The 17,053-nt window shown below is 41.2% G+C and overlaps 1 protein-coding gene across 2 annotated transcripts in view; it reads right to left on the reverse strand.

Moving 5' to 3' along the window:
• The window catches only part of CPM (carboxypeptidase M), a 37,528-nt gene that overhangs the window by 7,530 nt on the left and 12,945 nt on the right, over positions 1-17,053 (reverse strand). The window contains exon 3 of one of the 2 annotated variants that reach the window (XM_065838492.2): positions 7,187-7,284. The exons of the other annotated variant lie outside the window; for it this stretch is intronic. Within the exon in view, the coding sequence (XP_065694564.1) occupies positions 7,187-7,284 (98 nt within the window). The remainder of the gene's footprint in view (positions 1-7,186; positions 7,285-17,053) is intronic. 2 annotated transcript variants of the gene reach the window in all.

Raw genomic sequence — 17,053 nt, forward strand, 5'->3', positions numbered from 1 at the left:
CTACTAGGTAAAGCTGCATTACACAAATGTATTTACTGTCCCGATAACTAAGCGGTTCTTTTTTTAGACCCTACAGCAAAGAAGCTTTGACAAGGGGGGAAAAGGTACCTAATTTCATCCATTACCGATAGTTTTTAGATCAGTACCTGAGTACATGAAAGCAGACTGCTCTGCAGGTGTGATACCTTTACTCTGTGAAATTTAAGGGATGCAACAGAACCTGTCTTGTACATGCAGCTCAGTTCCAGCTCTGGGTGATAGGCATCTTGGGATGCATATGGAAAAGGGGGGAAGAAAGGAGGGGAAAGTAGTCAGCCAAATCATGGCCCTGGGCATGGAAGATAAAGCCAGCAGACTCAGAAGCAGTGAGAACAGCCCTACCACAGAGATAGCTGAACTACAGACAAGACTGGACTGCTCTCTGGGGGAACTGGGAAAGTGCCTCTGCTCCTACAGCACTTGTCTTCAGTGCCTGACAAAAAGACATCCAGAAAAGAAAGGGTGGAGAAGTAGGAACAGGAAAGGGGGAAAAAAGGTAAAGAAAAGCAACCAGAGAAGGCAGTAGAAAAAGGACGATGTTTATAAAGAACAGATGATTACTAGTTTTACAGAAATGGCATTCTTTGCACTTAAGAGCTAAAGCCATACTTACATCTACAGTACTTTAAAAACCAACCCTATTTTATAGGATTCCTTGTGTAGTCATTGCTGTACCCGAATACTTGGTACATTAAGCAATTCAGCTAATCTCTATCACAGAGAGGTGGTACTTTGATCATTCACCAGTGGGGGAAGAATGTATATTTATGTATTTATTACCATTCTATTTTGGTGGAGTGACAGAGGGGTGGTTTTATTTCAGTCCAGAGCACCAGGGCATTTCTAGAGGTGTTCGAAGAGAGCTTTAATTTCTGGGAAAGTAGAGCTCAAGTTTTGATCAAGTCCTAGGAAGGCATCTCCTGCCCAGCCAAGCTTTACCCTGTTACTAGAGAGGCCAGCTGTACCTATGTAGTATAGTTATGAGACACTTATTTTTACTTTAGAGCTTCAAATAAAGGTTCTAGACACGATGGAGGTAAGTTGCTGACTGTAAAGCCAAGGACAGACAACCTAACTTGCCTCTAGTCTAATATGAAGATGTAGGGAGCAAGGGACAGCCTTCATGTTCTCTGAGGCTTTGAGAACACATGATGAATATTTGGTTTTAATTGCACGATCCCAAGGGTGATGCCCAGGTGTGTTGTTTTGCTGTACCTCAAATGAGGCCTGACACAAAAGCAAATGAGAGCCCTTTCTCCCACCTTTAGGGACACAGTTAGACATGAAGTTTCTCTGTGCACTTTCAGCTGTCAGGTCTCCTTGTGTGCCCCAAAGGTAGAGAGTCAGCAGGGGAGGCTTTCAGTGACCCTCAGGGGAAGTCCCGAATGAAGCAGCCAGCCTGTGTCAGGGCATGGATCAGCACTGTAGAAAAGGGTGTGACTGCCATTTCCACAGATATACCCTTTAAACTTGCTGACTGTCGCTTCTGGCACAGCTGGGTCAGCACCCCGTGCAGCTACTGAAGGTCTGACTCAAGAAGCGCTACCAGCAGCCAGTTAAAAGATTAAGGTTAGCTCCAATTGCACCTGCACTGTTGCGCTTTGCTGCAGTACCCCTGTTTTTAAAACATTTTTGTTACCACATGATAGAAACCTAATGCCAGGGGACTATGGGTGTACAGACTCTGCCCATTTTTATGATTAAAATCCTTTCCTTAAACATGGCCTTATTTGTAAGTTGCACTATGTTGAAAGAAATATCCAAACCATCAGGTAGGACCTGTTTCAGTGCAACACGGTCTTGCCGGTCTCCTTGCTGCAGCCCTGACTGTTCTGAAGACCTAGTGCAGCATACCAGGCACAACCCCGCCTCAGGAAGCAGAGTTACAGCAGAGAAACCAATTGTCCATCCTGATTTGTCACTTAAATGTCACACTTAACAAGATGTTATTTTTTTAACACTTGTAAAGCGCTAATTATTATACTCAGTCTAATTATTATGCAACACACCCACTGTGTTTGCCCTTCTTTACTATTATAAAATTCACGAGTGCAAAAGCAACTGTGCAAATACAGTTTGGCACATATCCATTTCTTTCTGAAGCAGAAATCACTCCAGAAATATAAGAAATACCACATGTATGACAGGGAATTGCAGTTCCTTGATTTATCCCTGAAGGAAATGGCAACACAAAGTCTCCTTTTGAACTACTAACTGCCACAAGATGTTACCACCTGGACAAATTCCACAGGCTTCTCAGTATAGGCTTCACCTGGCTGAGAAATGGAGCACTGTTTCTTTTCCCCCCCTCAGAAGAGTGGGAGTAAAGATAAAGAAAAGGGTAACTGGGGTGAAGCAGCAGCCCTACCTGTGTTGAAAGAGTAGCATCCAACTTTTTTTACGCTCTGAGGTTAGCAAATAAATGTGGTTGTTTTGAATTTTGAAATCTCTGGTGCTTCTGACCTTTACATCACATCAGCTGATAGTGAAGCCAGGTGGAAAAAAGTTTGCTAAACAAGAAATAATTATTTTTTTAATTTCTCTTTTCTGGAGCATGTATTAGTTTCCCTGCCACGTCACTTCCATACTATACTGCACAGCACAAAGGATGTAGGAATATGTGCTGAAAATTCCTTATAGCAGGTTGTACAGTACGTGGACACAATTATTTTTGCCTGACTTGGTGATTTAAAAAAAAAAAAAAAAAAAAAGCCTTTTTTTATACCGGCATCTTGATAGTGTACGTGCAGCTTTCATTCATTTTTTGGAAATAAGAGTGAGAAAATCTACAGAAGACTTATGAGTCTGTTGTTTGTTTTTAAGCCCCAATGATACCAATCAGAAATAAACCTACCCCAGTCCTCAATCACTGAATGCCTAATAGGTCACCGTACCTTAGGAAATCCTTCTGTGGATATGACTGCGTATATGATGACATGGAAAATAGGGTCTAGTTGCTTTAACTTAAATCACAAGACAAGCCAGCAAGATAAACACATCCTTTCACGTAAGCTAGCTCAGCCCTATCTGTATAGCCTCAGCTTTACGTAACAAAAGAGGTAAAACACTGCTACACTATACTTAATACATTAAGGGGAATAAGCAGCAATGTACAGGTTGTTTACACTTTGTTCAGACATGCTTTTCCTTAAAGAGTTTTCCAGCTGTGATATATGTGGTTTAAGAACAGCCTTTTAATTAGATCCTGTGGTTCCATTGTGCAGATTGGACTCCAGTCACTGGTACAGCTGGTCAAGAGGTGATAGTTCTGCTCCATTTATGACTTAGCAGTGTTTGAGGGTTTGGTTGTGGTCAGTGTTAACTGGAATGAGTTTTTCCCCAGGGAGGAACATGCAAATGTACACATTGAGGAGGAAGAGGTCTTTCAAGTAAGAGTACAAGCCTGAGACAGGAGAGGCTGCTGCTTAATTGAGAAGCAGAGGTACCCTAGAACAGCAGGAAACTTCTCCCTCATCTTCCTCAGCACAGACTCTATCAACATTTTACAGACTTGTGCATTTTGCACAGTGTATTAGTGCCATTTTGACTAAAGTCTCACATAGCTGCAAATGACTGAATTACCTCTAATGATCAGTCTTAATCTGGTTTGGGTTAAACAAAAAGTAATGCTAAAAAATCATGTCCAACTTTGTACAGGCACAGAAAGAATGGGGGAAGTATTTTGTTGCATCTCTGGGGATCTGGGGCAAAAGTTCACTCTATTTGGCAACAGTGATCATAAAATAAAGTCATTTAAACCTTGTCTGGTCATGTCTTAAAGTATTAAGAAAAGTTAACCTACTTAAAAAAATAAATCCAGTTCTGAAAAAAATACTCTCCTCCTAGCATTGTGTACTGGTATGATTTTATTAGAACTTTCCTGTTGGGCAGCTCTCCAAATAACCTAGGTTTTCTTCCAGCAGCACGTGTGAACACCTGCACACATACAATTTGGGCTCCTTACCCAACTTCTACGTTTTAAGAGCAACCAGCCAGCTGAGTTAAAAAAAGAAAAATGTCACCTGTGTGATCATGACCCATTAGAAGGGCAGGATCCCCAAACAACACCTGAGAACAGAACTTTTCTCACTTTGTACCATTTGTGGAAAGCATCACTGAAGCACAAAAGACCTAACTAGATCAATGAAGCCATAATCCTTCAATCTTAAGTTGTGAAAGACTGTAGAACACAAGTTGAAGCTTGTCACAGTTAGTGCAAAACCTAATCTGCTTAATATATTATGGGGGTAGTTGAATCCTTCCCCAGTGACTAGTCAAGGAGACTCTTAGATTATGGGAAAAAAATATTCAAGTTCTCCAATGCTCCACTATATGAGGAATTCATTTCCTGCCATCTGAAATACATTTAAGGTCTGATAGGAAAAGCAAACACCAACTGTGCATTATATCAATATACACAAAAAAGCATAAGGCAAAGATCATCATTAGGGCCTGAAGAGGAGGAATAGCTCTCTTTCCAGAATCTTCTCTAGGTGTGTGCTTGGCCTAATGAACAAAATAGAGTGTAGCATGATGCTAAGTGCTATATGGTACCTCAGCAGCTCAAGGATCAATGCTGTTCAGAAAAATTCAGACAGTGCCAGATACCTTCACAAAAAAACAAACAAACAAAAAACCCACGAAACAGTCTTGCCTCATTTCCTCACAAAGCCAATATAAAAATTTAGATCCTAGACAGTGACCCAGGTTGCCTGCTCTCCAGCACTTCCTGACCTTGTGGATACACAAACAGTGAGCCTCTCTGTGGTCCAAGTTCCTTAAGCACATCCAGGTGAGCAGTGATAATGGCAGGAGTGCTTCATTGTGGAGGTTTCAATAGGAGGCAAGGCCTTCTGCAGTCCAGCGGTTTTGGGTCAGACCATTCTGGATAAGATAATAACCTCTCTCCCACCAAAGCTGGGATATCAGTAGCCATTGGTTTCCAATTCTCTTTGGTAGTCCACAGGGACTGTCATAAGGAGCCTCAGTTTCTGGGCACCCTGGACCAGCCTGCTGATGCACACCAGGGTTTAGAATCACAGAATGTCCTGAGTTAGAAGGCACCCACAAGGATCATCCAGTCCAACTCCTGTCCCTGCATATGACAACCCCACAGTTCACACCATGTGTCTGAGGGCTTGTCCAGTCTCTTCTTGAACACTGCCAGGCTTGGGGCCGTGACACCTCCCTGGGGAGCCTGTGCCAGTGCTCCACCACCCTCTGGGGGAAGAACCTTTTCCTAATGTCCAACCTAAACCTCCCCCAGCACATCTTTCTGCCATTCCTTCGAGTTCTGTTGTTGGTCACTAAAGAGAAGAGTTTGGTACCTGCCACTCTTCCTCCCCTTGTGAGGAAGTTGTAGCTGCCATGAGGTCTCCCCCCAGTCTCCTCCAGGCTGAACAAACCCAGTGACTTCAGCCACTCCTCATACAGCTTCCTCTCCAAACCCTTCACCAACTTTGCAGCCCTCTTCTGAACACTTTCCAGTAGCCTTATGTCCTTTTTATCCTGTGGTGCCCAGAACTGCACACAGCGCTCCAGGTGAGGCTTCACCAGTGCAGAGCAGAGTGAGACAATCACCTCCCTCGACCGGCTGGCAATGCTGTGCTTGGTGCACCCAGAACACGGTTGTCCTCTTGGCTGCCAGGGCACTGTTGGTTCATATTCAACTTATTGTTGACCAAAACCCCCAGATCCCTCTCCACGGAGCTACTCTCCAGTATCTCGTGTCCCAGTCTGTATGTACAGCCAGGGTTGCCATGTCCCAGGTGCAAAATCCAGCACTTGCTCTTGTTGAACTGCATGTGGCTGGTGATTGCCCAGTTCTCCAGTTTGTCCAGATCCCTCTGCAGGGCCTCTCTGCTCTCGAGAGTGTCGACAGCTCCTCCCGATTTTGTGTCATCAGCAAACTTGCTAAGCAATCCCTCAAGTTCTGAGTCTTAGTCATTTATGAAGACATTGAAGAGCACCGGCCCTAAGATGGATCCATGTGGACCTCTACTAGGGACCATTCGCCAGCCCAACATAACCCCATTTATTAGCCCATTTAGGAGTTGCAAGCCCTACCTTGGGCATCCAGTAACACATGTACCCCTTCGAAATGGTGAATCAGCTTCCTCCCACACAGAGTTAAATTCCAAAGAAGACTCGTAGCAGCACTTTGAGTACAGCCACTGTCAAACAAGGTGAAACTAGTCTAACTTGGGGAAAATTCTTGGCACATAATGTCACAAGTGCCTGTAGGCATGAAAGTGCTCACACACAGTACTAGTAATAGCAATATCTTGTGATATGCTACGCTCTACACACGATACACTTCCTATTACACGTATTTTTCTTGGATTTGGGAATTCATAGTCTTGTTTTTTTTTTTTTTTTTCCTTTTTTGCCATTTCTGTTGAAATATTTACCATTCATATTAAAGGACACATAAAAGTATATTATTTCATTTAAACTTATCCTGAACATGACTAATATAAGCAGATAAAGCTAGAGAATAAGGGAAACAGAAAGGAAGATTATAAAGAAGAGCGAAGCTTTGAGTCTTTCTGTTCCAGATTCACGTACTATATCAGGAAAGCTCATAGTCACCATTTTCTCCTTTATCATTAATAAGTGGGCATTCTTTCCAGGGCAAGTTAATCCTGAAATTGCTTTTTGTTTTGTACTTGTGCTATCTCAGATGAAACTAGGCATTCCTAGCTTAAGGTACCCAAGAGAAATTTTCTTCCTTAAATAAACCATTTGGTGCTTCACAGCAATTATTATTCAATCAGAATATATTTTGAGAGTTCAATCAGTCATACTTCATGCCTAGGCAGTAATAATACCCAAGCAAACTATTGCATCTGACTCATTACCAGGAAAGTTAAAGCCTCTGGGTTTATTCACACAGATAAGACAAAGCTCCCTACTTAAGAGAGGTCTTAGGTGTAGGATTCATTACCATCATCTAAGGTCTTATAACGCCCTTCCATCAAAACAAAAGAACTTTATTCTTGCAATTCTTTAAGAAATACATACATATTAGGTCCTCTTTGAGGTATAACATACCTCAAAAATAAGTAATACGCGCTTGAGATAAGTTCACTCTAAACCTCTGGTAAGCATATTTGGTATAAATGACATTGCAAAAGTTGAAACGTACCTCATCCCCATGCATATTAGCAACATACTTGAATTCTGGAATGCCAATCTTATGACGGGTTGGAAACCTTCCCAGAACAAGAACCCACAGGTCTCTACCTTTAAGAGGGGAAGGGGAAAAGACATTTTTTTAAACATGTACAAAATCACATAAAACTTGGAGAAAAAACAAAAAACGTGGTCATTAAGACCACTGTACAAATTCTTTTATTTCATTGTTGCCCAGTCAGTACTATATATAGCATATCAAAGTAGACTGTGAGGTTTTGTTTATTCTATGAGTACTTGATAAGTTAGTTATAGGAATAAATATGTTTTGCCTTCTGATCAAAAGTTTGTAACGAACACAACAATTTCAAAAGCATTTAACCAGTGCTAGGAAGTAGTTGGGTTGTTTTGGTTTTTGTAATAAATATTTTTGAAATGAAGTTTAGCAAGGAAGATCTTGTTAAGCAAAGTCACCAAGCAACTAAAGAGCATTTAAAACACACTCTTCCCCCAAAAAAATATTAAATTACAGGGGTTTTCTGAAGCACTTACAGAAGTTTTCATCATCACAAAGAAATAACTTTTTTTTTTTTTTTTGTATTAAAGATAATGCAGAAAAGCAAAACACATTCATGAGCTACTGCTCAGAAAACAGGAGATACTGGGCAGAGCTGCATCAGAAACATATTAAAAAAAAAATCAGCAGGGAAAGAATTAATAGCTACAGAAAGAGCATTAGTTGGGATTGCTGAAGCTGCACAGGAAGCTGAACTAATTAACAAAATAAACAAAACAAACATACATTTTGTAAGTTCTCTAGGGGGAAAAGGGGAGGCATTTTTATTATTATTTTTAGTGATATTGTGGCATTTCAGATCTCATTTGTGAAACTATGCTTCCCACTAGTCTGCTCAATGAGGTGGAAAGCTCTAGTTTCAGTAGATGGCAGCAATGAAGCTGGACCAGTTCCTTGATAATAGCAGTCATAGCCCATAGATTTCTAATACGCAAACCTTGCACACATGCTGCCTGTTCCCAGGCCTTACACAGGGCTTGCTGGGACCTGTGAGCTGTCTCAGAGGATTCCGACTGTCATTGTGACTTACAGGAAAGAAAAATCTAGGTGTTTCCATATGCAGTACTGTAAACATTATTTCCTTAATCTTTGTGAGTTACCAAATCTGCAGTAAATTAACTCTGGAGCATAACAATTTGCCATGACCCTCATGGTATAGCTGCAGTGAGCCAGTGACATAGCTATTAGAGAAATGAAAACAAAAATGCTGTGGCAACTGCAGTACCTTCAGGAAGGGGAGAAAGAAGCTGAAGAAGACAGAAGGAATGCTACGAGATGCACTGGAACAACTGCGAGATGGATAAAACTGAAGTCAGTTTTTGGCAAATAAATTATTATTTAACAGGTTTAATTCCTCTCAGGCTTAGGATCAAGAAGCAACAAGACAGCACTAAGTGCAGACAGATCCAACAAGGAGTGGTCTTGGGATCCCCTACTTTTACACAGCCATTCCAGAAGACATTGGTGTTCAACCCTCACATCCATATGTTACGCACAAAGCCGTGGGATGCTGCTACTGACTCATGAAAGGACGATGTGAGCAAGCAATCCATGCTTTTAAAAGTTCACAGTAAGTGCTTTGGTGAGGAAGCTGTTTATTTGGCTTTGTTCTATGCAGAGCAAGTTTCATTAAAAACAAACAAAAAATAATAGTTTTACCTCTGTAAGTCTAGACAAGTTAGAGTGGTGAAACCAGAGGCGTCAGTTTTTAAGCACCTGCTTCTTCAAAAAGGAAAGGAAAAAGAACCACCAGTCCCCACCACCCTAGACCATCTCCCATCCAAAACCTCTAGAGGTTCCTTCCAACCTCAAACATCCTGCAATTCTGTGATAATAGAGGACAAGTCTGGCTGCAGTAGTATATGTTTGGAACTGAAAAAAATCCTACTAATGAAAAAACATGCTATTTTTACTCATAATCAAGCTGGGAGAATAATCTCCATTTCCACCTCTGCATCCTTTCCATGATTGTATCCAGGGGCAACCTACATAGTACCAAGGAAGTCCTGCCAGAGTGCTTCTGTGATTCTTTGTCCTTATGCCCTCTGAGCCATTCTGTCCAGCTCTTCTTCCTTTTACTGGAAGGAAATTTCAGACATCCCTCCTTGGTGCCCAACTTGTCAGTTGCCGTATGGACTGCTGCACCGAGGGGAACATACTTGCTTACCATTGTGATCACAGCCTTTCCACGACAGCCCAAACATAAGATGACTACTCTGAACCTACAACGTGCAGCTTCCCTAGCTAGGGATTCATCAGACCAAGCTACATTGTGAAAGAGCACAGCCAACATCTAAAAGACAGAGGTGAAATTATAAGATTATGGTAGCAAAGGACTTATACTGGAGATCTGACGGTGTCCCAGCACTCTCTTAGATGAGGTGGATACAGCTAAACTGTATAATACATGGTTTCCTACAGAAGAGACATGTACTTTCTATGAGGCTATAAATTCATTCAGCCCTGGGACTGCCCATTGTCTGTGTGAATACCAAAGATGCAGACAGGGCTTCAAAATATCTCAGAGACAATGGGTTCAATGAATTACGTGTAAAAAGCCCTTCCAGAGCAAGTGAAATAAGTGCTAATTAAAAGCATTAATTTCCTCACATCCCTGATGATTTCCTATACAATCACAAAGCAGTGACCTAGAAGGTGAGATACCCTGTTTCCCCTGAAAATAAGACAGGGTCTTGTATTAATTTTTTGCTCCAAAAGATGCATTAGGGCTTATTTTCAGGGAGTGTCTTGTTTTTCCATGAACAACAATCTATGTTTAGTCTTGAACAGGGGAAAAAAAAAAAAAAAAAAAAAAAAAAAATCAACATTTATTCAAACATAGTCACGTCATCACATTCTGTCACATCTGTCCTGCTGCATTCTATTGCCAATTAATTTTACTTTTTTACATGTGTAGCTGCCTGGATACTATTTAAATTGACTTTTTTAATGAACTGTAACTAGGGTTTATTTTTGGAGTAGGGCTTATACTTCAAGCCTCCTCAAAAATCCTGAAGAGTCATGCTAGGGCTTATTTTCAGGGTAGGTCTTATTTTTGGGAAAACAGGGTAGCTTAGTGCAGGATCAGGACATTAAACCAACAAATCTATTTGTCACATTTATATTACCTTTCTGTACTTAACTATTGTCTAACACATAAAATACTCAACCAATCACAACAGCCAAACAATATTGTAGTCCCTAGGACATGAAGCATCTTATCTCACAAATAACCAGACAGCCCCTGGAAAGAGAACAGATCACAAGGGTGGTTTTAAATCCAGCTACTAGCAATTACAACATCCACATCCATACATACAGGTTTCTTGAAACACCTCCTGAGTCAATGTAGAACAGTGCCATATTCTTTATCTGCTTTCCCATAGCAGCACTAGCACTGATTCAATACCATATACACTAAATCAACTAGAGTCAAAGTACAGCTAAAATGCTATAGTTATATCTGCCATTTAAGACTTTCTACAAATAATAGTGTATTCTGATATCAATTTAAATATATATTTTTTTTTTCCAGTGCTTTGCCATCAGAACTGTTCATTCCTGCTGCTATCATTGTGAAATTGCACTCATGGGAAACACAAGAAAGAACTAAATATAGACTACTATTAAGTACTGATTTAAATTGGCCTTTCCAGCATTACTGTTTAGACTATTTATAGTTTGTGTGAGGGCCATCTAAATGATAAACACTCCCATGAACTGAGACACCAATTATTTCCTGGCATTTCCAGCTTGTAAGAAGTATTAAACCTACCATCAACAATTAAAATAAATTCCTGTGTCTGCTCAGCCTGCAGTACTGGATATTGTACCTATGAGGGATGAGGTAAGATTTCTTCCCATACAGCAGTAATTTACTGCATATAAAACGATCCAGCATACAGATAAAGTTTCCTTTAATCAGTAAAGCCTAGATAACTCTGGTTTTGTACATGAAGCGAACAGCTAAGCTACCTCCCATGCTTTGAATCAACTGAATGTACACCAAAAAGCTATTTCTCACTGCCAAACCAGGACTGATTTTAACTAATTAGTGAATTATATTTCAAGTACTCAAGACAAACATGTGTCTCTGTATCTCGCAACAAGACTTGCATTGGACCAGAGCTAGATCCAGATCGCACAGGTTCTAGTAGAATGAGCAGTCTTTTTAGTTTTATAGCATTGCCACAGGTCATGGCACAGTATCAGTATTCTAAATAGATCTACAACACCTGGGAATTAAGATGGATAGTTGAATCTGATCTCCAGAGCTAGCGGGAAAGAAACCAAATCAATTTGTAGATGTTACAGTCTGGATTGCACTCCCTGGTTTATTTTGTTCTGAAATTTATTTCTACTTTTCTTCATTCTTTACAGGTTCATTTATAGAAAAAGGAACTGTTGTCATTTCAAATGAAGTTATGGCTAGGAAATGAAGTGAAATGACTGGGCAATGCACCAGTCCAACTCTCAGTACCACTCAGGCTAGGCTACTGATTCAAAAGTTTGCGTGGAGGTCCACTTTGACCCAGAAGTTGACTACAGTCCTCCTGGTCTGGCCATGTGTTGCACACTGACTTCATGGGTAGGAACTGCAGTAATGCTGATCCATGTTGAGGCAGTCCCTACCTAGAAAGGCACAGGACAAACAGAAGAGGAAGAAAGACTGATTCTGACTAGAATACAAGGTCCTAGTACAATTTAATCATAGAAACAGTCACAGAATCATAGAACAGCCTGGGCTGGAACGGACCTTCAGAAGATCATCTGGTCCAACCTTCCATGGAAAAGTGAGCCTACATGAGACTATTGAGCACTCTGTCCAATTGCATCTTCAAAACTTCCAGTGCTGGGGACTCTCCATGACATCCTAGGGAAGTTGTTTCAGTGAGTGATTGTTCTCACTATAAAAATGTCTTATGTTGAGGTGAAACCTCTCCCAGTGCAACTTGTATCTGTTGTCCCTTGTCTTGTTCACCTGGCTCCTTGTGAAGAGTGAGCCTCTGTCCTATTTGTAGCCACCCTTTAAGTACCCCAAGCATTCTCTTCTCCAGGAAGAAGAGTCTGAATTCCTTCACTCTTTCCCCACAGGGCAGGTTCTCCAGCCCTTTGATCACCTTCATGGCCTTCCCTTTGGACCCTCTCCAGTCTGTCCACATCTTTCTTGATTTGTGGGGACCAGAAATGCACACAACACTTCAGGTACAGTCTGACAAACACTGAGTAGAACAGGATGATCATGTCTTCATCTCAGCTAGTGACACCCTTGTGGATGCAGCCCAGGGTCCGATTTGCCTTCATTGCTGTAGCAGTGCACTGCTGATTCATGTTCAACTCATTGTCCACCAGGACTTCCCTGGTTCCTTTCAGCAAGGCTACCACTCAACCACACAAACCCTAGCCTGTACTGGGCTCTTGAGCTATTCCATCCCAGGTGCAGGACTTTGCATTTGTCTTTGTTAAACTTCATACTGTTCTTGCTATCCACCTCTTCCAGCCTGCTCAGGCCTATCTCTGTCCATCTTAATGGCTCACCCATCTGACTTGTCTACCTCACCACCATTTGGTGTCACCAGCAAACAGGGTGACAGTACTTTCAATCCCATTGTCCAGATCATTTATGAAGATGATGAACACTGTAGGGTCCAGTATAGATCCCTGGGGATCCAGCTTGTGACAGGCTGCCGGCCTGAGTAAAAACCACTGATCACTAGAACCTCCAAATATGGCCTGTTACCCAGTTTCCTACCTATCTCATAGGCCACCTATCCAAACTCCTTCTTGCCAGTTTGTCCAGGAGAGGGCTGTGGGAAACAATGTCAGAAAACATTTACTCTGGCTCTAGATCTGACCAAATACCTATTTGAACAGTACAGCACTGAACATAATTCATACAAAACTTGCTCTGACACTGGCTACAGAATTGAGTTTTTCTATGTCTAGATCCAAGCCTCAGATATGAATCTACTTTTATCCATCTATGCTACCTATAAAACTAGATTATGAAAAAAGACAACATGACATTATACAAGATAAAAGTCATGACCTCAAATATATACCTTTGAGATTTGATACAGAGAGAAGCAAATTGTTGTGACTCGTATTTCATATCCTCTTCCACAAAATGTACTAATTTTTACTCTTACTTATCCCATGTTTGGCAACAAACTCTACACGTGAAATAGCATTTATCAGGGTGGTTTGCATATTACCTGGAAATTTGTGGCCCTGAGCTGTAGGGAAGGCCACCTTAGTAGTAAGAAAAGAAGACAGATAAGTTAAATAGAAATGGCAAACAACTTTAAAGCTTTATTATTTTTCTTCAGATTATTGACTACCATTATCTCAGCAGTCCTCAGAACTTGTCCTATCAGGGCTTCATTCTATCACGCTCCACACAAACTTTTCAAATATATGTTTCTGACCCCCAAAGCATGCAATCAAAGCACTGCAAAATAAGAAGGGGGACCAGACAGACAAGGTTTTAGTCAATGAGAACATAAGAGGGTGGTGACTATGCCTTAAGCATAGCCTATATCAATCCTGCTCAGTTCCAGTGTAAGCAAAAGAGCTTCAGCCTAGATACTGTGGTGAGAACAACAAGTAACAGTAGTGAAATAAACATACCAGCTGATTTTTGTAACAGATTCTACTGCAAGAGCAACCACTACATGATCATGGTTTGACAGAAGAAAGAGAAATTATGCAAATAACTAGCATTTGCATTACTTACACAAAATATTGTGGGGAGAGAGGATGGCATAAGAGTCACTCCTTGATAATTCTTCTGTAGATATATTATAATCCCCATATAATCTCCCATATGCTCTTTAATCCACTTTAACGATGCATACTAATACTGGAAACATTTCCCTAACTGCATTTGGCAACATACTCTGTTATGTCTTGGGATAATCCATCCTTACTGGATACCTGTAATACTAGTGTAAATCTAGGTTAATTGTTACCATACAAGATACTAAGACATCTTTACAGTTTTCTTTTTATTTCAGAACTATGTCAGGGTATTTTCCCAGATGCATCTGACACCCGACTTCTGAGACTAAGTCAAACTATGCTTATTACCACATAAAGTTTCTAATCTTCCAGGAAGAGAGAGATCAAGAACTTGATCCTGACTTTATCCCTTCTAACTTTTAAATCACGTTCACAGTGAATCAGTGAACCATTCTTCAGCTTTTAATTTTTCTGATCTGTACTTGTATTCCCTGCAAAGCTCAGTAGTATCAGTGTGTAACACAAGAGTACAATTGACAGTTATGTGCACACACATAGGCAAGAAGATGGAAATATAAGAACATTAAATGCTTATCTAACTTAGTATTGTACTTCCAAGCTTCAGTATAAAGATGAAGTGTTAGTTTCTCCATTATAACAGTGGGGTAACACTGTCTTCCAGCAAAACACTACCACAGCTAATTAAGAACTTCGGGAGCAATTCCCTTTTGCTAAGCAAGCACCAGCAGCATCCTTGCCCTACAGTACTCTGATTTGCCATCACCAGTTCAAGATGGAAAACCTAAAGCTATTTTGGAACTTGTCTTCCACAAGAGGACTGTTCAAAGGTACACGCAGCTTAATTGAAATTCTAACAGAATTTGAGTTACCAACATGTTACCTATATAACCAGAAACTTTTAATCAGAATGACTGTTGTAGTAGCATTGCAGAAGTAGCCTTACAAACATGAACAAATACATGAATTTAATCTAGCCAGACCGTTGAATAAAGTACCCTCCAGATTACGGTAAGTAATACAAATGTATCCTTTGCGGATATAAATTTTGTAAATTACCAGCCAAAAAAGGCAGCTGTCTTGGCTCAGAAAACAGATACTCTGTCTAGTTTATACTCAGAATAACCTACGTACCTGAAGCTGGGATCACATAGACATATGTATGAAAAACTGTAGTACATCAGACTCTCTTGTGAGAGCTTATCCTCACTTTCAGTATGCTATGCTCTCATGGTCCACTGAGACAGAATTATCTGAAGACTTGGCATGTATTAGCAGTAGTAATGAACAAACCTCATATCCCAAGAAGAGCTAGGGCACTTCCTATATAAGAAATTCTTCATGGTATTTTTAAGGATTAAAAAGATCCAGATCAATCACATATGTTAACTAGGCATATCTGGCAAAATTCAGCATGGTGCATAGGTAAGCAGAACACATCAAAAGAACCCAAGGTAACATTAGACTGCAGGTCTTACCATTGCCACCCCCACTCCACAGTGATAGCGTTTCTTATTTAGGGAGGGAAGCCAAGGTTTTACCACCTGGTTTTTACTAATTATTTTGTTTTCTCAGTTTCGTTTTGTTTTTTTTTTTTTCTGTTTTACTGCTTGTTTTATTCCCCAAGTACCCTGCTTAATGGAGAGACTGCAAAAGAGGTCATACTTAACAAGAACTAACCTAACCACATTGTTCTTAATAAGCTGTTGGAAGGAGTAAAAACCATCGATAAGGAAGCAAGTGCTGGCTTGAAGATAACAGCAAGACAGATCAATTGGTACAGTATCTGTTCAGCATTTTTAAATTTTGTTTCAAAGTGTCAGGACTATCCTGTGCCCTCTGTTTCTACCTGTTCACTTTCTGAGTGCTGATACAGACAGTTTCATCTCAACCAATTTGTGGTATTTCTTGAGATACAAAAGACCAGAATGTTTCAGCAACAGATGCACCACCACTGATGTAGTTACTATGCTGGGGCCACTACTTAATACTCCTGGTCCTTTCTCATGTATCCCCTATTTCAGGCGTAAGGTCCCCCAGGGGTCAGTGTTGGGTCCAGTCCTGTTTAACATCTTTATTGATGATTTAGATGAGGGGATTGAGACCACCATCAGCAAATTTGCTGATGACACCAAGTTGGGGGGCAGTGTTGACCTGCTGGAAGGCAGGAGGGCTCTGCAAAGAGATCTGGATAGACTGGAAAAATGGGCTGATTCCAATGGGATGAAGTTCAACAAGGCCAAGTGCCGGGTCCTGCACTTTGGCCACAACAACCCCCTTCAGCGCTACAGGCTGGGCACAGAGTGGCTGGAGAGCAGCCAGACAGAAAGGGACCTGGGGGTACTGATTGACAGCAAGCTCAACATGAGCCAACAGTGTGCCCAGGTGGCCAAGAAGGCCAATGGTATCCTGGCCTGTATCAAAAATAGTGTGGTCAGCAGGACAAGGGAAGTGATCCTTCCCCTGTACTCTGCATTGGTGAGGCCACACCTGGAGTATTGTGTTCAGTTCTGGGCCCCTCAGTTCAGGAGGGATATTGAGGTGCTGGAGCGGGTCCAGAGAAGAGCAACAAGACTGGTGAAGGGACTTGAGCACATGACCTATGGTGAGAGGCTGAGGGAGCTGGGGTTGTTCAGCCTGGAGAGGAGGAGGCTTAGAGGTGACCTCATTGCTCTCTATAACTACCTGAAGGGAAGTTATAGTCAGGTGGGAACTGGTCTCTTCTCCCAGGCAGTTAGCAATAGGACAAGGGGACATGGGCTTAAACTCTGCCAGGGGAAGTTTAGGCTGGATATTAGGAAGAAGTTCTTTACGGAAAGAGTGATCAGGCATTGGAATGGCCTGCCTAGGGAGGTGGTGGACTCACCGTCCCTGGAGGTTTTTAAACTGAGATTGGACATGGCTCTTAGTGCCATGATCTAGTAAATGGGCTGAAGTTGGACCAAGGGTTGGACTTGATGATCTCTGAGGTCTTTTCCAACCTAGCCAATTCTGTGATTCTGTGATTCTGTGATTTCTCTCTCAAGGCAAAAAATAAATAAAAGT

This window comes from Patagioenas fasciata, chromosome 1 (assembly GCF_037038585.1).
Source record: "Patagioenas fasciata isolate bPatFas1 chromosome 1, bPatFas1.hap1, whole genome shotgun sequence".
NCBI lineage: Eukaryota > Metazoa > Chordata > Aves > Columbiformes > Columbidae > Patagioenas > Patagioenas fasciata.